The following is a 22,955-nucleotide window of genomic DNA, read 5'->3' on the forward strand; positions in this document are numbered from 1 at the left end:
ACCAAGTGGAGACCCAAAGCCCATCTGTAGACAATTGGACGTTCCCTTACAGAAGGGTCACAAGGAAGAGACGAGCCAGTCAGGGTGCATACATCTTTCCTCTAGTTCTTGAAAGCTTCTTTCCGCTCCCACCCTCACCCCACTATCATGACCCCAATTCTGCTTTACAAATCTGGCTAGACCATAGCATGTACACTGGTATAAATAAGAGCTCTCAACACAGGGATTTCAGGACAGCAAAAGCCCTCAGGACCAGTAATGAGAGTAGGGATACTAGCAGGGGAAGGGAAGGTGGGGGGAGAAAGGAAAAACCAATCACAATGATCTGCATATAACCCCTTCCCTGGGGGACAGACAACAGAAAAGTGGATGAAGGGAAATAGCAGTCAGTGTAAGAAAAGAAAAATATTACAAATTATCAAGGGTTCATGAGGGAGCGAGGAGGGTGGGGAATGGGGGGAAAATGAGTCGATATCAAGGGCTCAAGTAGAAAGAAAATGTTTTGGAAATGTTGATGGCTACATATGTACAAATGTGCGTGACACAATGGATGTATGTATGGATTGTGATAAGAGGTGTAAGAGGTCCCAGTAAAATGATTAAAAAATAAAAATGCACACACAACTTCCCCATGACTCTCAGAGATTTATACTTAGATAATGCAGTTAAAAGAGAAATGGCAGCAGGGCACGTCGTTATGTTGTCCCTCTGGTGCTTGCCACTAGGGGCCAACATCCAAGTGCTCACTGTGAATGTTCCTTTGGGCTGGAGACGGACAGGTCTTTTATGGTCTCCTGAAATCCATTGTTGGAGATAAGGTAGTCTCCATAACCCAATGAATTCAAACCCTTCCCCTTAGCTGCTGCTTTGTGGACACGATCACTGGTCAAAGCTGAGGCTCTTTCTCACCCCCGGGAAATTGCTCTGTATCCAAAGATCAGTGTTGGACTGCTCTTGGGATTAGCAGAATTTAATGTCCAGCTCCAAGCTGTCCTCATAAAGGCTGGGAAATAAAAGACGATGAAGCCGTCATTGGTCGGACCCTTATGTGCAGGGCTCATGGTGCTGAGCACTTTACATACGTTATCATAGATGGGTTGTGGGTGAATGCTATTGATGAAGTATTAGTCTCTCCTTTATTTTATAGCGGGGAAAATTGCAGCCCGAAGAGGCTGAGAGCAACTTGTCCAAAGTCACACAGCTGGTAGGAAGGGGATTTGACTCCAGTGTACTACTACCCTGTGGGCTAATGTGCATTAAAAACACGTCCAGAAAACTTATTGTGCGGAAGCCTTCAGAGCATTACCCTTGATGTTTGTCCATCAGTGAGTACAACCAAGGGGCTCAGGCCTAAGCACAATGGTGAGGATGCCCTGGCGTTGGCACCTACTTGCTGGCACCCAACAACAACAACAATTGGTCCCAAGAGGGGCTGATAGCTGCTGAGCATGTATCATGTGGCAGGCACTGTTTCAAGAGCTGTGCATAGATCATATCTTTTCCTCCTTAGCCTAACCTCCAATTTACCGAGGGGAAACCTGAGGCGCAGACAAGTCATCAAAAGAAGCCCTGGTGGCCTTGGTGCTAATGTGTTGGACTTCTGACCACTCGGTCAGAAGTTCAAAGCCACCGCCCCACTCAGTGGCAGACAGACGAGGCTGTCTATGCCCACAGAGTTCCAGTCTTGGAAACTCACTCACGGGAGCAGTTCTACCCTGCGCTATAGGGGCACTGGGAGTCAGCATCAATTCCATGGCAGTGAGCTTGGTGTTTTGGAAGGTCACTAAGCTCACCTTTGGCCACAACCCTGTTGTATTTACTCCTCTAGCATCTTCCTCAAGACATACTGTTCTAGCACATCCGCCCTTCGGCGGGCAGGGTTCTTGTCAAATGCCCGCCTGGCAGGTCACTTGATTTGAGGGAGGCAGCCTGGTGCCAGAAATTCCCACCAGGACTCTGAATGAAGGCCTTGTGTCTCCGCAGCTCCCTGTTGGTGTAGACACTTGTTACATATTAACCTCTGGGATCCCATTAATAATTTAGCATAGATTGGCTGATTAGATTAGCAGCCCTGCCGTTTGGTCCCAGATGGAGTGAGAGACCTAGCAAAGGAGCAGGAGCTGAGGGCGGCTTTAAGTAAACAATTCCTGGGCGACCCAAAGGAAGGGTCTAGGCAGTGGCTGAAGTTCCCTGTCTGCAGACTGCTTGGGCCCCAGCAGGTCAGTGACTGTTGACTGCGTAGAGACTTGTTCCCGGAGCCAGCCTGCTTCCAGTGTTATACCGCGCACTTTTTATAAATTCTCACATCCTCTCCCCTCCGCCTTTGGGTCCTGGCGGGGAGGAGGGGCGGGGGAATAAGAGCAGGCACTCTTTTAAGGAGCCCATGTTATGGGCTGGGTAATATGGAAGCACTTCTGCCTTTACTTCATCTACTCCTGCACAGGCTCCTGGGAAGCAGGCCCCTTTGAGTTTTCCCTATTTATAGATGCGGAAACAGATCTCGGTGAACACACAGCTAGCCCTCTAACCCAAACTGATTCTGAATTTTAAAAGATGCTCTTTCTGCCACTTGTAGCTTAAATTTCTGTTTTTGGCCTTCATTTTTTCTCCTTAACCCCTTGGTGTGCCTCCTCTTCACCAGTCTACTCCTCTTTCAAACTTGTCAACGACTTTATGTCTACTCAGCAGTCGGTGTAGGCAATGACCTCTAACATCGTTGGGAAAGTATTAGAAAATTGTGGCTTTAAGTTGCTGATTTTCTGTCTTCAGGTTTATCTTGCCATTAGCATTTATATCAAAGTACTGCATATTCTTTCTTTCAACACTGCTCTTAATCATGTAATACTCTTTATAACATCGTTAAAGAGTCATCACAAAGAAACTTCTGATAGAAGAACCTTTACTTCACTCTTGTTTAAATAGCATTTTGTGTCTTCTGGTAAATTCTTTCAGTCTTTCGTTTGTTTCTTTTTATTTGACATTTGATCTTGCTGTTAAAAATGCATTTTATTATGAACATCAGCAAGGATGCGTAAAAGTAGAAGCCACAGTAAAAGCAACCAACATGAATGTATTATCTACATGAAACCATTACTAATATTTACTTCTGATTTACTTTTTGCTGTGGAGCATTTTAAAGTAAACTCGTGATGTGGTGGGATTTCATCTCTAAATACTCCAGTACCCATCTGTGAAAAATTAATAATAGTTTCTCTGGCTCATATAATTACTACCTATAATAAAGTGTCCCTATTTGTGCCCAAATTGTCTTTTTACACTCCGTGTGAATAGAGCATGGTCTAAAACGAAGGTCAACCCATGGCAGTTGGCTTTGTGTCTTAAGTAACTTGTTACTTTGTGGTCATCTTTGTAAAAGTGGCTGTTTGGGTTCTAGTTTTGGTCCATATGAGCCTGCTTCCCCATCTCCTGTACTTCTTAATTCATCTTCGTTTTCATTAGGTCAGGCTGCAGTGATTTGAACCAGCTCCTGCAAGAGCAACTCCAACCCCCAGCCCCAGAACAGTATCAAGAACCAAGCCAAGAAGCAAGGGAATCGCATATTAGATTAATGTAGGGGGTGTCTGGTGGCGTAGTGGTTAAGCGCTTACTCACTATACAGAGAAACAGTGTTTCAACTCCCATCAGCTGCTCCACTGAGGACAGGTGCAGCAGTCCAGCCCCTTAAGTATTACAGCCAAGGAAACCCTGGGGTGCAGTTCAGCTCAGACCTATACGGTTGTTGTGGGCCAGAATTGATTTGGTTTGATTTGGCATTAGAGTAATTAAGGGGAACACAGAAGGTGCTGTTTGATATGTTTTGACCCTTTGCTCACACACAGGGTAAGAAGGAGGAGGCAGGAAGACTTAGTGATGGACGTCCAAGCCGGGATGAGCGCATGCTCTGTGGCGGGAGAGGAGTGGGAGGCCCCGTGCTGGGCGGTGTGGACAATGTCAGGAGTTCCTAAAGGTTGTTCTGTTGCTACACTAGTTGTTTTCTCAGACCCGTTTCCTAGTCCTCACATTTGCTACTGTTCCAGGCTTGTCAATCAGATGGGCAAACAGGGAGGTGATTTTCAGAAAATACTCTTGTTTTAAAACTCAAACTCGCTGCAATCACATCGAGTCGGTTCCAACTTATAGAACAGGGTAAAACTGCCTCTGTGGCTTTCGGAGAATGCGACTCGTGTTTTTTTTTTTAATCGTTTTATTAGGGGCTCATACAACTCTTCTCACCACCCATACATACATCAATTGTGTAAAGCACTTTTGTACATTCATTGCCCTCATCATTCTCAAAACATTGGCTCTCCACTTAAGCCCCTGGCACCAGGTCCTCATTTTCCCCCTCACTCCTACACCCCCTTCCTCATGAACCCTTGATAATTTACACATTATTATTTTGTCATATCTTGAACTGTCCGGTGTCTCCCTTCAGCCATTTTTCTGTTGTCCATTCCCCAGGGATGAGGTCACATGTAGATCCTTCTAATCGGTTCTCCCTTTCCAACCCACCCTCCCTTCACCCTCCCAGTATCACCACTCACACCACTAGTCCTGAAGGGATCATCCGCCCTAGATTCCCTGAATTCCCACTTCCTATCTGTACCAGTGTACATGCTCTGGTCTAGCCAGGTTTGTAAGGTAGAATTGGGATCATGATAGTGGGGGGAGGAGGAAGCATTTAGGAACTAGAGGAAGGAAAATTGTATGTTTCATCGTTGCTACACTGCACCCTGGCTGGCTTGTCTCCTCCCCTAGACCCTTCTGTAAGGGGATGTCCAGTGACCTACAAATGGGTTTTGGGTCTCCACCCCACACTCCCCCGCTCATCCACTATGATAAGATTTTTTGTTCTGATGATGCCTGATACCTGATCCCTTCAGCACCTTGTGATCACACAGGCTGGTGTGCTTCTTCCATGTGGGCTTTGTTGCTTCTGAGCTAGATGGCCACTTATTTACCTTCAAGCTTTTAAGACCCCAGACGCTATATCTTTTGATAGCTGGGCACCATCAGCTTTCTCCACCACATTTGCTTATTCACCTGCTTTGTCTTCAGCGGGTGTGTTGGGAAGGTGAGCATCATAGAATGCCAATGCTCAGTCTTCATTTGCGTTTCAGTAATTCCTCTTGGTTACATTACCCTTGATCACGCCTTACCAGGCCTCCTACACCCTCCTCACCACCGATTTGAATCACTAGTTGTTCCCTTGTCCCTGGGTTTTTTAACACCACTACCTTTCCCCTCCCCTCCCCCCTTTTCCCATGTCCCCCCGGAACTGTCAGTCCCAGTTTTCTCCTCCAGATTGTTCATCCAGCCTATCTTATTTAGACAGACCCGAGGAGATCATAACATACACAAAAACAAGACAGAGCAAAACCAAGCAACAATATACAACAAAACAACAACAAACTAATGACAAAACAAAACCCAAAACAAAACACAACAAGAAAGAAAAGCTTGTAGTTAGTTAGTTCAAGGACTGTTTGTTGGCCTTTAGGAGTGTTTTCCAGTCTGTTGGGACACCATGCCCTGGCCCCAAAGTCCACCTTCAGCATTCCCTGGGGAACTCACCGCTCTGTTCCCTTGCTGTTCTGTTGCACCCCATGAGCGTTTTGCCTCGGTGTGGCGTGATCAGATCAGGCGCAATTCCAACACTGTGTCTCCGGTGTTGTCCCCTATAGGGCTATGGGTCAGTAAAGGGCATCATGTCTCATAGTGGGGCCGGCCATGTGGTGCTCTCTGTGGACTGGCTGTTCTAATTGGGAACATTGTCCTCAAGACCTGGTGGGCCAGGATGTGCTCCACTCTCTCCTCCTCCCTCTTCATCTGCTCCCATGTGCTCCGATCCGATGTGCCCCTCTCCCGGAGCTGTAGATTCAATGCCATCGTTTGAAATAAATTCTTCTGGGGGGAGGGTCAAGTGTCCACGTAGTAGCTGGGATTGGGGCTGGCCCCTCAAACCTCTGCACCAGTTCCCCACTCCACACCGGCATGTTGCAGAGAATGTGACTCTATGGGAGTAGAAAGCGTGGTCTTGCCCGCAAGGAAAGGCTGATGGATTCAAACTGCCGACCTTGCAGTTGCCAGCCCAATATGTAAACATAATGCTGGCAGGGCCCCTTCTGTCTGTTTTAGCTCATTTTTAAAAAAACTTCTCAGTATGTCACAGAGATGTGTGCCCTGTACCTATCTCAGTGTTAATGAACGTAATTTAAAGCTCAGTTCTTTTGTGTTGACCCCCCCACCCCCGGACCTGCCCCAACCCTAACCCCTTACTCTCTGGAGTTATTCTAACTTCTGCTTCTGCCTGACCCACCCTTCTGACTGACTAGTCATCTCATAGACACCCTCACTAAGGTGTAGGAGTGACCCAGAGAGGAGATTCTGCTGGTTTTGCCCCCAGCCGTGCCTTCTAGATGAACCCTCACGTGGTGTCTATCTCCTTGACTTTACCATTAAGCTGAGAACTTAAGGGACTTGCTTAAGATCACATAGCCTGAACGCTGTGAGACTTGGATTTGAACACGAGTCTCCCTGATACCTGATCTTCAGTTCTTGTCTGCCACATCCCCCTGACTCCTGTATTTACTCATCAAACGCACGATTCCTAGAAGGCACCATCTCATCTTAAGAAAGCAAACAAGTCGCCATCAGGTCCCTTCTACCTTGTGGTACCCGCATGTGTGTCATGGTAGGACAGTGTGTAGTTGTGGTCAATGGCTGGGTTCTTGGAAGTAGATTGGCAGGCCTTTCTTCTGAGGCATCTTCAGGTGAATTGAAATTGCTAGCCTTCCTGTTAATATCCAGCTGCTTAGCTGTATGGACCATCTTCCACAGTAGCCAGTGATCCCATGCAGCTATTGATCTAGAGCCAAGTGTGGAAATGAGAATGTTTTGAATATATAAGGTTGAATTTGATATGTGACAAAAACTAACCACTTTTTAAAATTATGGCTACTAGAAAATTTTAATTCCACGTGGAGACGGTGTGAGTTAAAAGCAACATTTCCTAAGTTTATTTCACATAGTATTAATAAGGCCCTTTGTATAATGCAGACCAGGCTAGACCCAGCATCTTAGGCTCTTTCAAACTTATGATTTAAGTACTTCCTCACACCATTTCAAATGTCCCCGTAATTTTACTGCTGATGGAATGGGAATTATGGCTCACACTGTATAAGAGGGCTTCAAAAAGTTTGCGGACGGAAATTGAATGGAAAGGTAATGCTTTTTCCTACAGACTTTTTGAAGCCCCCCGCCCCCCCCCCCACCGCCCCCCACACACAGTTGTTGTGAAGAAGTTGCTCATTAATCTGTGTGGACTACCTGACAGAGATGTAAGCCCTCAATAGCCCTTTTGGTCCACCATCAGTGCAGTTACTGTAGGAGCTGGTGAGGGAGTTAGTTTGTTGTGCCAACCTAGCCTATAAACACATGTGGGGTTAACTGAAAGGCGAAGGGATAAATGGCTCCATGAGCCTCGCCTGTCACGTTCTTGGGTCTCTTGCTTTCTGATGGTCACACTAGGGTACAACTACCTTAGTCAGTTCCCTGCTTCAGCTGGCAAGGCTCACTTCCTGCAAGACATTCCCAAGGAGAAGACGCATGGACCTACCCTGATGCAGCCCTGGGTGCTGGAGCAGCCGTGTGGAGACCCCTGCCAGCACTGAGATGCTTTCATGTTCACTGATTGGGCTTTTCCCCTGCAGCCAGTGTCATTGTGTGTGTTTTGTGAGATAGAAGAGGACTTTGTGGACTGGTGTCTGACGTATGGGCTAATGTTTAACTTGTGGGCTTGGGCAGCACTGGGTTGGGATGTTTTCTTGATGTGCACTTAACCTTTATATAAAACTTTCTCGTATACATGAGTTTCTGTGGATTTGTTTCTCTAAAATACCCAGACTAACACAGATCGCTATAGCAGGCCTCTCTCCACAGATTCTAGGGGAAGAGCTTTCCTTGTTTGTCTCTCTTGGCTTCCTGTAATCCCAAGTGGTCCTTGCTTGGCAGCTGCAGTAGATACTCCTTTACCACATGGCTGGAGTCTGTTTGTGGCTGTCTCTTTGTTTGTAAGGACACCACTAACACTGGAGGAGGACCTGCCTTGCTCCACTAAGACCTGATGCTCACTGATAACATCCTCACGACTCTACTTCCAAACAAGGTCTTCATATGTCCTGAGAGCTAGGGCCTTGACCTACCTCTGTGGGACAGAATTCAGTCCACACCATGTGGTATCCATCAAACATGCCGCCCACCACCTCCCAATGCCTGGCAAACGCGAAGGAACTTTTCAGATGTTCCCCACCTTCCCCGGCCACAATGGCAAGGCCATTTTCTTCCCGGGAGAAAACCTGTCTTTTCATATTTCCAGACATCATTCATGCCTCATCATCTGCCCCTTCAGCTGGCGAAACCTCACGGTCATGGAGTGGACTCTGACCCATAGCCACTCTAGGGTGTCTGAGGTGGGAGCAGGCAGCTCCCGCTTGACTCCCACGGAGCAGCTATCAAGTCTGAAACAGACTCCGCAGTGCACAGCCCCACGCTTAGCCGACAGCCACACCAGGCTTCTTTTCAACAGCCAACGATTTCCTACATTTGGCAATCGCACAATGAAACAGATGTAAATTGGTCTCTGTGCTGAAAAACTTCCCAGAGCTGTTAAAATGTTAGTGTGTGTTGAGCAAGCCCCAGATGTGAATGCTGTGTTTTGCAAACCTGCTCAATTTGCTGCTGGGACTATCTTATGAGACTAATGTCCCCTTAGGGAAACATTGATCGTGAAAGTCCAGACCAGCCAACAGTGGAGTCTTAACAGCAAAAATGTGACATCACTGCTCTTTGTGGTCTTTCACTGACTTTACTGTGCATGTACTGGTATTCAGGAGTCTCTGAGTTGTTTAAAAGAAGAAAAGAAAAAGATGAATTCTCTTGGTTGGAGGTTTTGGTCCACACAGAGGTGCCTCGGAAGAAAGGCCTGGCAAATGTTAACCTATGACAAACCTACGGGGCAAATTCTTTGACACAGTTGGATCACTCCGTCAGGGCCCACTTAATGGCAAGTAGTGTACTAGTTCTTGACACTGGCCTCATCCCTTTTGTAGTGTTCACAGTGTGCTCCCAGATGGGTTTGGGTACATAGTATTCCTAGAGAGTTAGGTAGGGGTCCATGGCTGTTTGTGAAAGTGAGCAAATTGAGGACCCTTTTAAAGCGTAAGTAAACCTGGATGAGCTTTAGTCGCACACTAGGGCTTTATGCACACAGAGCAACTCCCTGGAGCTCCTGCTCCGCCCAGTTTTTGGAAACACATGGTTCTTTCTTATAGAATATTCACTGGTTATATGGCTGTTTGGGGTCTTTTTTTTAATCTTTCATTTTCCTGCTGCTACAGTGTGCTAGCTTATCCATCTCCCCAGGATCCCAGTAGACTTTGCTTCTCCTGTCCTGCCAAACTCTTGTCTGAAGGCTTCATTAAGGGCTTTCTGAGTTGACTGGAATAAAGAGGGTGGCAAACCTGCCACCACACCGACATCACTTTTGTCCTCCATGTACTATCAGAAGGAGCCCTTATGGTGCTGGGGTGACGATCCTGACTGCCAGCCAACAGACTGCAGTTCAAACTGATCATCTCTTCCATGGGAGGAAAGTGTGGCCGTTTGCTTTCCGTGAAGATGATGGCTTTGGAAATCCTGTGGGGGACTTCGACTTTGTCCTCCTGAGTGGCTGTGATTTGGAATTGACTGACAGTAGCGGGTGTGAGGATCAGTTGAGAGGTGGGGTGTGTTTGTGTGCATTTATTGACATCAGATTCCATCTCAGACCATGTCTTCTCACTGTCACTGGGCATGTGCAAATTGTCTAGGTGGGAAGTTCTATGAGAGCAGGGACTGGGCCTTTCTCTTACATTTAGATCACCTCTTCCTGCCTCCCTCCACGCTATTTACCGAGTATGTGCAATATGCCAAGTATTGCCTGGGCCCAGGGAAAACACAAATGAACTAGTTTGCCAACACGACACAATGTGTGTGATGCACCAGCACCACTGAGGAAGTCCTTCAGACTGGTTTTTCTGAGAAGTTCTTGTTCGCCCTGAAGGATGTGGTGTCTCATTACAGCTGCCTCAGTGGCTGACACAATAGACACTCAATAAAATGTTGTTTTGTTGCTCGAAAGAAAGGCTTTGAAGGCTACTTCTAAAGAATGAGTGGGTGAAATTATAAAAGAGGATTACTTCGATATACATATATACACACATATTCCAATAATAATATTAATATTGCCTATAATTAGTGAGCTCTTATTTTGTGCCCAACACAGTGATGGGCACATTGCTCAAAATAATAGTTCATTTCCTCTCTGCCTTACCTCTATCGGGTTACTGTTCCTTTCTCCTCATTCCCAACTCAGCTCATGCCATCAAGACAATTCTCACCCTCGGCGACCCTGCAGGACGGGGCAGACCTGCCTCGGGGACTTCCAGAACTGTAACTGTGGTAGTAGGAAACCTCTTGTTTCTCCCATAGAGCAGCTGGTGGCTTCAAAATGCTGACCTTGCCGTTAGCAGCCCAGTGCTTAACCACGCTGCCACTGGAGCTCCTTCGTAAAGGCCTTTCTCCATCCCACGGAGGGACTGGCCAAGACATGGAGCTTCCGAAGATTAAGTAGAAGTCTCTGGCAGGTGCAATGGGTAACCTGCTTGACTGCTAGCCACAATTTGAGCCCAGTCAGGGGCACCTTGGAAGAAAGGCTTTGCAGTCTCTTCTAAACGATCAGCCAGCGAAAACCTGATGGAGCGCAGTTCTGCTCTGACACACCGCACAGCTGAGCTGACCGGCCGGCTGCATGGAGAGTTCAGAATGCTCGATTGCAATATCAGCTGGATGTGTTTCCTCTGTGACCAAAATTCTGGGTTTTGATGTGAAGAAGCCATGGCAGTGTAATGGTTAAGCGTTCTGCCGGAAGCCAAAAGGTCAGTTATTTGAGCTCATCAGCTGTCAAGTGGGAAGAAGATGTGGGAGTCTGCCGTCATGACAGCCTTGGAAATCTCATGAGACCATTCTCCTGTGCCTTATCGGGTCCCTGTGAGTCAGCGCTGACTTGATGGCAGTGGGCTTGGGGTTTGAATGTTGAAGTGAGTTTTGGAAGGAGAGGTCTAAGGAGATCTGCCGTTGAATTTCAGGCCATGCTCTAGGGCAGCGGTTCTCAGACGTTAGTACACCAGAATAGCCTGCAGGCTTATTAGAAGGTAGGTTTCCAGAATGCGTCCCCAGAGTTCTGGTTTGCAACTTGGTTTTCTGCTTACCCAACAAGTTCCCAGATGCTGCTGTGTCAGGTAGCACTTTGAAACTTCTGATCTATTTTGTCTGTCAGTCAGTCTGTCCATCCATCCATCCATCCATTCGTCCATCCGTCTTCCATTACTTTGATTTCTTGCCAGGTTGAGAGAAGTCAGGAGCTCCTCGGTTGCTCAGTGGAGAAGGGTGGGGCAGATTCCCTGGTAGCACTCATCCCTCAAGCTGCCTCCCCACCCTTTGATGGTGCTTATTCTTTGTGGCAGATCTTCTACTCCGAGAGAAAGAAGCAACAATGCCCTGCCAACAAGCATGGCGTCTCAGAGTCAAGGTTAAGCCATATTAGGAAAGAAGAAAGGCTTTTTATCGTCCTGATTCTGTGATTAAATAGAATGCTTTCTCAGATCCTCTCTCTAGCGTGGAAAAGGGAAATAAAGTGAATCTTGGGTGTGCATTTAAAGATTTCATTTGGATTCAAAATGGTCAAGAGCTGTAGGTCCCCTTTGGGGAATTTTGGGGTTCATTCTAGATTCTGCTACTTACTCCCCGAGGGTCTTGGCAGGCAGCGGGACTTGCTCCTTCTCTATAAAGTGGGGCTAACCTGGGGACTACCCCAAAGGTTTGTGGAGTTCCGGTGAGATCTGACTGGGAGCATTGGGTGCAGTGCCTGCAGTAACAGGTACTTAGTAAGATTAGTTTCAAGAGAAAAGAAAGCAAAAGAAATGGGATGAAAAGTTTCTCATAATTGCTCTTTACATAATTAAAACTGCATGCTTCTCAAACCAAGACACATTTAACAATTGTGCACACAAACAAAATAACACCACAGAATGGTCGTCTGTGGTGAGGGGCAGGGCGGGAGAAGGGATGAGCATAAAAGGAAGTCATTCTCAATCAATAAAGAAAACCAAGTAAGAGAAGAGAAGATTTCTTCTAAAATAGTTTGGTTTTGTTTGGGAAACTCCATGGCCTATGTACTAATTTACAAAAGGGAGTATTTTGCATGCTCCTAGTAAAGCATTAACAACTAATACTTATTACCCTGTCAACTATTTGTGGCACTTTCTGATGGGACATTTTAGGCATCAGTCCTCACAGGGGCTCTGTGAATGTCTCCATTTTGCAAACGAGAAAACTGAGGCCGAGACAGTCATTCGTTGAGGGTCGGATTAGGACAAGAATGGTTCAGTGATGCCAGGCCTACCACGGACTCCTTCCCTGCCCTGGTGGAATGGAGCAGGGATTTCCCGAAAGCCTGTGCTCTTGGGTAGTCCTCCCGTTGGTGCTGTGCTGAGAGTCTTTGGCCCAGTTAAGTCATGAGGTCACAAGGTGCAGTGCCTTAAGGAAACTCGGTTAAATTTTGATAAACCTTATGAAAATCCTGAGCAATAATTAACTTCCTAACGGTTAATGTTAACATTTGAATCTCCTCGATCCAAGCCCAGTCTGTGTGAAACACCTTGATGAGTACCCACAGTAGCAAGGTCTGGCTGGGTGTTATCATTTCAGAGAACTCCGGTGTGGAGGAAAGCCATGTGCCTGGTATTGCCTTGTGAAAATGAACACACTTAATGCCCTTTAAAACCGGTTGATAAGCAGATGTCAAAAGGTTTTGACTCAAGTTTTAAATAGTGATGCCATCTTAAACGTTTGCAGTATTTTTTTAAAGGATTGGTTCTTCATGAATACAGCTGGGATCTGAGTTGGACTTGCCTACTTGTGGATTGCTTTGGGTAGTCCTGACATTTTCCCTAAGTTGTCTTTCTCTCTGTAAACGTGGACTATTGTTCAGTTTACGAAGGTCTCTTTTGGTTTTTTGTAATGGTGTTTTGTCGTTTTCTTGGAAAGTTTCGTTTCTCTGTTGAGTGTTTCCTCTTTGGGGGGCTGTTGTCAGTGGTGTTGTTTGCTTGGCTCCCTTCTCGGAGCGCGCTTCCTCAGCATACTGCAATCGTTTGATGTTTGTATGTTGCTCTTGGCTCCGGACACACTGCTGTAGCTTTTAATTATTTCCAGTTTTCTTGTTGGGTCTTTGGACTCTTCTACCTATAGAATCATGTCATCTACACATACAGTTTTACTTGTTCTTTGCCAATTTGACTGCTTTGCATTTCTTTGTTACCTTCTAGTCTGGCTAAGATTTTTCCAGCACAATACTGAATAATAGTGGCAATAAGAGATATCCTTGTCTGGTTCCCCTTTTCATGGGGAGTGCTTCAAATTTCTCTTTATAGAGAGTAATGTTGGCTGCTAGATATAGATGTCTTTTTTTGTGTGTTGAGGAATTATCCTTCTATTCCCATTTTGTTGAGGGATTTTTATCAGGAATAGGTATTGGAGTTTGTTAAATAACTTTTTTTAGTCTATTGATATGATCATATGTTTCTTTTGCTCTATTTATGTGATAAATTGAATTTATTGTTTTTCTACTATTGAATCACATAGACATACTTGATATGAATCCCACATGGTGTACATATGTATACACACACACACACAGAATCGAACATAATGGAAATAATTCAAACAATAGAAAATTAACTAGATGATTGGGACCTCCTGAAAATTAGAAGCATTGTACACAAAATGTATATATGTAAAATGTATATGTATGTATATAGACTATTGATATATTATTAAATGCTATCAGAATTTTGTTCATAATTTTTACATCTACATTCATGAGGGTTACTGGTTTATAATTTAATTTTTAGTGATGTTTCTATCCGGTGTCAGCATTATACTTGTTTCGTAAGCTGAATTTGGAAGTTTCCCATTCTTGTTACCCTCTGGAACCGCTTGAGTAGAATGTACTGAATCAGTTCTCTGAATGTTTAGCAGAGCTCACCAGGGAAGCCTTCGAGGCAGAAATGTTATTTTTAATTACCTGGTTGAATTAGTTAGTTTGTTATGGGTTTGTTTAGCTTTTCTACTTCAGTCTATGTTAGTTTAGGAAGATAGTGTATTTCTGGAAATTGCCAATTTCTACTAGATTTTCACATTTGTTGTATACGCACTCATACTATTTATTCTGTTATTATCTATTTTAATTTCCTTTTGTTCCGTTGTGATGTCACCCATGTCGCTTCTTATTGGTGATATTTGTGTATTCTCCTTTCCTTATTGGGTTTTCGATTGTTTTGTGGATTTTGTTAATCCTTTCAAAGAACCACATTCTTTCATGTTCTTTCTTTTTCTATTTTATTTACCATGGCTCTAATCTTTATTATTTCTTTTCTTCTGGTGACTGTAGGCACAGTTTATTGCTCTTTGCCATTTGCTGAGATACTGGCTTAGGGTGTTGATTGGGCTGTTCTTTTTTCATGTATAAGTTGCCCTCTGAACTCTGCTTTCACAGGGTTCCAAAGGTTTGGCCATGGTGTATTTTCATTCTTGTTTGATTCGAGGAATTTTTTTTAACCTTCATTTAAGTAGTTTTCAAGCAGAGTATCATTGAATTTCCATGTATTTGATTTCTTCCCTTGATCTTTCTATTGGTGATTTTCAATTTTATAGTATTGGGATCTGAGAAGATGCTTTCTAATACCTTCTCGATTAAAACATGTAGTCTATATTGAAGCTGCTTTGTGACCGAAGCTATTGTCTGTTCTGCAAGGAATGTGTTATTGTTGGGTGTAGTGCCCTGTTTATGTCCCTGAAGTCAAGTTAGCTGTGCTGTTTAGTTCTTTTGTGTCTTTGTAGAATATCTTTTTAGATGTTTTGTCCTTCATTGACAGTTGTTCTGTCCTTCATGTGTTAAAGTCTCCTACTATTAAGTTGTCTGTTTCTTTCCATCCTGTAGGCATTTAATATGTTTTGAGGTGCTTTCATGGATAGATAGACAGTCATTATATGTCCTCTTGTTCGGTTGACCTTATTTAATCATTAGACGACCCATCTTTATGTCTCATACTGGATTTCATCTTAAATTTTATATTTTTTATTGCGATGGGCTTGCTATGTGTTTCCACTCTATGTATTGGAGTCCAGTTTTGTTTTGCAGCCAAGGTGTGTGTCTCATAGACAGAATAGTGATGAGTCCTGTTTTCTTGTTCATTCTCCTCTCCCCCTTTTTTTCCTTCTTTTTTAATGTCCGTAACAAAATGTATCCCTGAGGCTCACCCGAGGAACAGGGCCCACGAGTTGCAGTGTCTCTGTGGCAGCCTTTTGGGCCTCCTCTCCTCTTGACTCAGCATTTAATCCATGTCCATTCAGCGCAATTGCTGGTACTTGTGAATTAATTGTTTTCATTTTGCAGCGTGTATGTGAGTGAACAGGAGCCCTGGTGGCGTAGTGGGTTACAAAGTGTGGTCAGCAGTGTAAAACCACCAGCCATCCCACAGGAGAAAGATGAGGCTTTTTACTCCCACCAGGAGTCACAGCGTCAGCACCCCACAGGAGCAGCTCTGCCTGCTCTCCAGGGAGGGTCAGCTGGACTCCCTCGGATAGCAGTCCACTGCTTTTGTCCTTCTGGTGTGTGTTGTTTGTGGTGCTGCTGCTGTCTGTAGTCCACATCATTTTCTGTGCTGAGTGCAGCTTGTTTGTGAGTTTTCCTATTATTGTCTTCATTTCTGTTGTTTTAGTGTTTCTGGAATCTTTATGATTTTCCTGTTTTTTTATTCTGATGAGGTTTATTCATTTCCTTTGTAGTAACCCCGCCCTTTTATTGATTTCTTCCCAAGTTTATGACAGTCTCTTCTAGTTTGAAAACTTCTTAACTTCCTCTTCATTTGAAATTTCTGTAATTATACTATTCCATCTGCTTACTTTGTAATTGTCTTCATTGACAATAGGTATCTCGATTTCTTATTTTCAGTCATGGGTTTGATTTACTCTGGATGCTTCTGTGTCTGAGTTGACTTCTGGTATGATATCAGGCTGTTGGATATTATGGTGCTGGTCTCTCTGGAGGTTGAAGATGAGGCTTACTGCATGCACACAGTGATTCAGTCTTGGGGACCCACAGGAAAGTTCCACTCTGCTCTCGAGTGCCACTCTGAGTCAGAATTGACCAGATAGCACTGAGCTTGTTGGTCTGTACGAAGAATTCCCTTAAGAATTTCATGTACAGTTGGCCTTGTTTTTACAAATCCCTTTAATGTCTCCTTATCTGGAAATATCCTAATTTCACTCTTATACTTATGGGACAGTTTTACTGGGCATTTGATTCTCCATTGACAATTTTTTTTTCCTTTCAGAGTTTTATTAGATCATCTCATTGTATTTTTGCCTACAGGGTTTCTCTTGAGAAGTTAGACTTTTGTCATAATGGTTCCCCATTGTAATGTCTCATTTTTTCTGTGTTTGTCTTTTGTTTTGGAAAGTTTGATTATATCTTTGTGACTTTCTTTTGGCATATATTCCTGTTTGAGTTTTGTTCAGCTTCTTGAATGCATATATTCTCATCATTCTTAATGTTAGAGAAATTTTCTTCCAACAACTCTTTTTCTGTTTTCTCTGCTCTTTATTCTTTTTTACATCCTGTTCTGAAATTTCATTCACCCCTAAGTTATTCCTCTCGATGGCGTCCCACGTAATTCTTAGTCTCTCTTGGAAGTTTTTGGTTCTTTTAAAAAAAATTATTATCATTGTTCCTCCAGCAGATTAGTTTTGAGAGATTTGTCTTTAAGCTCACTAATTTGACCTTCTATCGATTTAATCCTATTCCTTTGTGCTTTCAATGCATTATTTATTTCTGAATCTTAGTATTTATTAACTAAATTTCTATTTGCTGTTTTTGTAAGGTTTCTAATTTTTAAAATATATTTGTCATTGTGTTTTTGTATTATTGCCTGAATTCTTTTAAAGTTGATTCAGTGTTTCCCTTGGTTTCATCGACCTGTCTCTTAATCCATGGAAGAGTCTAAATTTGAATTCCTTATCAAGTAGTAACAATGTCTTTTCTTTCTGAGAAAGATATTCTGGTTTTATATAGTAGTCACTTTTTTAGGCTACTATCTTTTTTATGTGAATTGAAATTGTTGTCTTTGAGACGATATGGCATTGTTTGATTTTATTTTGCTTAATTAATGAGTATATTTTCGGGTGATCTTAGACACATATTACTAATCTCCAAGTGGATGTGAAACAAAATGTGAGCATGTGTACAATTCTCTTGTTTGCTATTCATGTAGTATGGCTGTGGGCTTGGCTGATGTTGGTTGCTGGTTATCAATGACCAGGTGATACAGGAGTGAGTAATGGTCCTCACCCCGTAGATTTGGCTGCATAAGAGGCAGTGCCCATGTGGTGTCTGTCTCCTGTAGGATGAAGGAAGAAAAAAGAAAAGAACAGCTCAAACAAAGAAAATTAAAAATAAAAATGTCAGAGGAAAGCAGGCAAACAGCAGCAAGAAAAAGAATGTAATAACTAAAGTGGGAAGAAAGGAAGAGAGTTAAAGGGGGGAAAATTTAAATATGATGAACATAACTAGGAATAGAGAAAGAAAAGAGAAACGGAAAATAAAGAGAAAAAAACTAAAAAAAACAAGAAGAGATTAAGGAACAGAGGAACGGAAGAAATGAAAGGCAAAAGGAAATCAGAAAAAGGATTTTAAAAATCAAGGGGAGGGAAAGAAAATCAAAAACAAAAACAAAACCCTAGAACAGAGAAAACCATGTGGGCAGGGCCCCCAATGTGAGTTGGCACTCGCTCAGAAGGGTTTTGGCGTGCTTGCCGGCCTACATGTTGTTTGTGTTCCAGCAGCCAGTCAGGAAGTCATTGTGCCAGCGCAGATGGTAGCTGAGATTAGAGCGCTTGTCCCAGAGGGAGCTCTTTCATGCCCAGTGGGCACCGGCGGTGGGAAGACTAAGGCCGGGCAGCAGGTTTCTAGGAGTCGAGCATGGCCAGATACTAGGCCCTCTGTCTTCTTGACGGAGTGAGTGGGTTCAAGGCGGGCAGCAGTTGAAAACCAACCAGCCAGCCCCATGGGAGAAAGAAGAGGCTCGCTACTGTTGGAAACTCACAGAGGCAGTTCTACCCTGTCTTACAGGGTCACGGTGAATCAGAATTGACCCTGTGACAATGAGTTTAGTTTGGCTTTTGGTCTCATGAAGGGAAAATTCGCACACCTCCAGCTGTGGGGTGATGCAGCCAGTGCCCAACCTCGGAGGGCATGGCTCCCGGCTCAGGCAGTGCAGGAGCTTCATGGTGTGGGGGCTGTCACCAGCTGCTGGGTGGGTGAGGGTAGGGTTGACCATGCCTCTGATTATCAGAAGGCTGTGGGAGAATAAGGGAGGATCCCACTTTTCTCGTCAGCAGCCAGTGGGCCGGCCTGCTATCTCGATGGAATGCAACTTGTGCAAGTTGAAGATGAGCACAGTGTTTCAGGTTAGGTGACAGTTCACCCGCCTGCCTCCTCTCTCACAGCTCTGTCAGCTTCTGTTCCAAGACCATGCTCAGTCCTTCCCTCGGACGCTCCGGTTGCAGGAGTATCAGCTGCATCTGTTTCATTTGGTTTCCCATGTGTTTGCTGTACAGGGTCAGTGTAGCATAGCATGTCTGCTAGGTTTGACATCTTTCGGGAAGTTCCCCTGGGGGTTTCTCAGTGGCTGACTTTAGAAGTACATCATCCGACATTTTTTTTTTTTGAGGTGGACTTGTACATTTGACTTTTTAGTAGCTGAGCATGTTAACTAACCATTTGCAATACCCATGAACTACAGGGTTACCATACTACCTAATAGGTCTACTGCTAAATACAAGGTAGTTTCAAGAAGTTTGTGGGAAAATGAAATTTAATAGATAATGGAATTTTCCCAGAAACTTTTTGAAACCTCATTGCATGTGGCCATGAAAAATGACAATATGTGTACACACTGGAGCTTGTACACCAGAAGTGGAGAAGCCTTTCTTTGTCGAGGGCTCTTTGGACATTTGTAATGTCATTCTCAGGCCCCACTGTTCAAACATTTAATTAACTCACATCTAATGTGATGGCTGATAGCTGCCAGGTCAGCAGTTCAAAACCACCAGCTGCTCCACAAGAGAAAGATAAGAGTTATAGTCTTGGAAACCACAGGGGCAGTTCTGCCATGTCCTTAGAGTTACTATGAGTTGGAATCGACGGGGTAGCAGTTGGTTTTTGGAAGGTGATGGCTGGAACCGATTCTCTTTGATGGGTCGTGCGATATTAGCTGATATTGATGATTTGGGGGACCAAATACAGCTTGATGTTCTGCACCCTGTTTTATATGAATAGTAATAGTAGCATATTATAGTTACTAAAAAGCCGAAGCAACCCAAATCTCCATCAAGTGAATAGATATACAAAATGTAGCATTCCCCATACAGTAGAATATTACTTTGCAATAAACAAGAAACATCCGTACTACAATATTGATGTACCTTGTAAACATTGAATTTAGTGAAAGAAGTCAAAAAAGGCAATATATTTTATTATAATTCCATTTATATAGAAGCCAGAGTAGGCAAATCCAAACAGACAGAAAATAATTGAATGGTTTCCAGGGCCTGGGAGGAAGGTAAATAAGAACCAAATGCTAATGCATAAGGAGTTTCTTTCTGGGTGACGAAATACTTTAAAGGTTAGGCCAATGGCAGTGACTACACAATTCAATAAGTAATTGTACATTTTCAAAGGGTGAATTTTATGGTCTACAGCTTATTTCTTCATGAAATGTTATTTTTAAAAGAAATGTAGACCTGTGTTGGTGGGGGAGCAAGAATGTACAGACTAGTTCAGTTGTGTATTCTGCTTTCTGTAAGCGTGACACTCGCCTTGAATCAATCTGTGTGCTGAAAGAGGACCCCAGAGAACCCTGGAAGACTTTCTTCGCGTTTTACTGTGTGTTTTCCTGTGGCGGAAATCACCACTTGTTCGTACAACAACTACTCCGAGGCAAACAACTTGATTAGATGGATAAGCTAGAATGTCCATTTCCCCCCTTGATTCCCAGTAAAAATGCTCATGCATCTGTTATTCTTATGACTATTTGCATCTATAAATCTGACCCTTTTTTTAAAAGATTCAATTATAAATTGCTTGCTAAAATGGTTAAGTACACTAGAAACTAGTTGGCCGAGTTAGGTCAATAAGCATGATTCTAGCTCCTTAGGAGCAGAGGTCAAGTGCTTAAGCGTCTAGGAAGTGTGACACACCAGGAGACAGTGCTTTCTGTTCCCAAGAAGTCATTTGGTTCCTGCCAATGGTTTTCATGCCACCGGTAAATCACACTGGGTTGCACTTCGTTACACAGATTGCTGGTGAATGAAATAGCTTCCAGTATGTCAGATTTTGCATGGGTTGTTTTCTGTAAGAAATTGACTCTAGCGGGTGGGGTGGGGATTAATGCTGTACTTACTTCAACTTTGTTATTTAAATAAGGGCATCTTCCATGCATTTCAGTGCCTTGATTCCCTCCTGGGCCAAGGAAGTCCTCTCCGTGATTCTGATGATATAGTTTCTCCCTTTCAGTTCATCCAAAGAATTCATTCTGTACAACATTTCTTTTTTTTTACATTTTATTAGGGGCTCATACAACTCTTATCACAATCCATACATATACATACATCAGTTGTGCAAAGCACATCTGTACATTCTTTGCCCTAATCATTTTCAAAACATTTGCTCTCCACTTAAGCCCTTTGCATCAGGTCCTCTTTTTTTTCCCCTCCCTCCCTGCTCCCCTTTCCCTCATGAGCCCTTGATAATTTATAGATTGTTATTTTGTCATATCTTGCCCTATCCGGAGTCTCCCTTCCCCCCCCTTCTCTGCCGTCCATCTCCCAGGGAAGAGGTCACATTGTGGATCCTTGTAATCAGTTCCCCATTTCCAACCCACTCACCCTCTACTCTCCCAGTATCACCCCTCACACCCCTGGTCTTGAAGGTATCATCCACCCTGGATTCCCTGTGCCTCCAGTTCCTATATGCACCAGTGTACAACCTCTGCTCTATCCAGACTTGCAAGGTAGTGGGTTTATGTTTATTTATTTATTTTACTGCATGTATATTTTTCTCTCAGTAAACTCAATCAATTAAATAAAAATATTTGCAGAAGCCTTCTGAGATTGTTTACTCTTCACAGAGTGAGTGACATGTTTTCTTAATGCATTAAAAAAAGGTTCACATTTCAACAATTTGACGTACTTACATACACCTGTTGTGGAAAACACACCAGCGTCTTCTTGAAAAGATCCACCAAGTGCTATCTTCTCCCCAGTTCAGATTCAAGTTTAAAATGGTAAGCCAAATAATAAACCCATTTCAGCTGGCAGCTCTTGAAATAGCTTGCCTAGTGGAAAGAGCACTATCGAGGGAGGGCTGTTCAAACCGCTTGGTTGGTGGTGGTCCTTTGGGCTTGCCTCTGTGTGGTTTTGGACAGATCACTCAACCTCGTTGAGACTCTTTTTCTCAGCTGTAACATGGAGACAATTTCCTTGGTCTGCAAGGAATATGTTTACATTTTTAATCTTTATGGAGGGACAGTACCAAGTCTTATACCTGTGGAGCTAGTGGGTAGCTTCAAACAGCCCACCTCACAGCAAAGCACCCACCTTCAAAAAAAAAAAAGGTGAGCATTTGAGCCGCCAAACCTACTGTTTGCTCAGGTTGGAGGTAGTCTTGCTAGCTGCCGCATCTCACGTGCTTCCAGGTGTTGATGCCTGTGCTCCCAGGCTACGCTCCACACCTGGAGCAGCAAGATGGTGTAGAACCAAGAGATGAGGTAGGGCTTGAAATACCTAGAGCGAACCTGACACTGTAAACCCTGGACCTTACTGGCCAGATTCGCGGAGTTTAATCGCTTCCTCCCGACCCGAAATAGATAAGGTATTGAATGGAAGCCTAGCCTCATAACTTTCAGTATTCCAGTGATGGAATAATGGAGTAGGATGCCCCGTCACGCATATTTTATAGTTCCTTGTATCATCTGGTAGCGTGCGCACCTCTCAGACTTCTTTTTACCTAGCTCATCGAATATCAAAAGTGGGGGACAGGAAACATCTCCATTTCCTTTCTGTAGAGCACCACAGCTACACGATTGACCCAAACTGTGCCTACGGCCAACAGCCAGACTGGAAACTGCTTAGCTCACAGCTAAGCTTTCATTACCAAATGAGAAGGATCAGATATTTTTGTTTCTCTACATTCAGGTCTAATTTCTTAATACTTCCAGTGAGCATTTCTAGAAACTTCTCAGGGACGTTAATATCGAGTCCTGCGAGTGCCGCTTGAGTTTCACTTGTGGAATCCACCGTGTGGAGGAACTGGTTTCGTATGCAATCTGACTACAGAGCTGTCTTTTTAGGATGTGTCCAATCAGATTCTTCATGTGAAATAGATGTGGCTTGGAATGTCACCTGTGCCGTTGTTTTGTCACAGAGCAAGACGACCACGGTAAAGACACGAGGAAACCCAGGATGGGAAAATGGGGAGGAGGAAGGAGTCACCTGGCCGATGACTTGGCAGTGTTAGAAAGCAGCTTTGCACCAAAGGCCTTCTCTGCGTACGGGAACAAGACGGAGGATGCGAGGGAACAGGGGACCCACAGGAGAGCCAAGCGCTTTGTGTCCTACCCACGGTTTGTCGAAGTGATGGTGGTGGCAGACAATAAGATGGTGGCATACCACGGAGCTAACCTGCAACACTATATTTTAACTTTAATGTCCATTGTAAGTACATTCAAAAGCAGGGGACA

At 43.9% G+C, this 22,955-nt stretch overlaps 1 protein-coding gene and 1 pseudogene across 3 annotated transcripts in view; one reads left to right on the forward strand and one right to left on the reverse strand.

Annotated features, from left to right (window-relative positions):
- Positions 1–22,955, forward strand: part of ADAMTS9 (ADAM metallopeptidase with thrombospondin type 1 motif 9) — a 180,630-nt gene that overhangs the window by 16,746 nt on the left and 140,929 nt on the right. For all 3 annotated transcript variants that reach the window (XM_075549934.1, XM_075549936.1, XM_075549935.1), the window contains exon 4: positions 22,640–22,929. In XM_075549934.1, coding sequence (XP_075406049.1) covers positions 22,640–22,929 — 290 coding nt within the window. The remainder of the gene's footprint in view (positions 1–22,639; positions 22,930–22,955) is intronic.
- LOC142449623 (small nucleolar RNA SNORA5) lies at positions 15,383–15,490 on the reverse strand (annotated as a pseudogene).

Source organism: Tenrec ecaudatus, chromosome 5 (assembly GCF_050624435.1).
Source record: "Tenrec ecaudatus isolate mTenEca1 chromosome 5, mTenEca1.hap1, whole genome shotgun sequence".
In the NCBI taxonomy this organism is placed as follows: domain Eukaryota; kingdom Metazoa; phylum Chordata; class Mammalia; order Afrosoricida; family Tenrecidae; genus Tenrec; species Tenrec ecaudatus.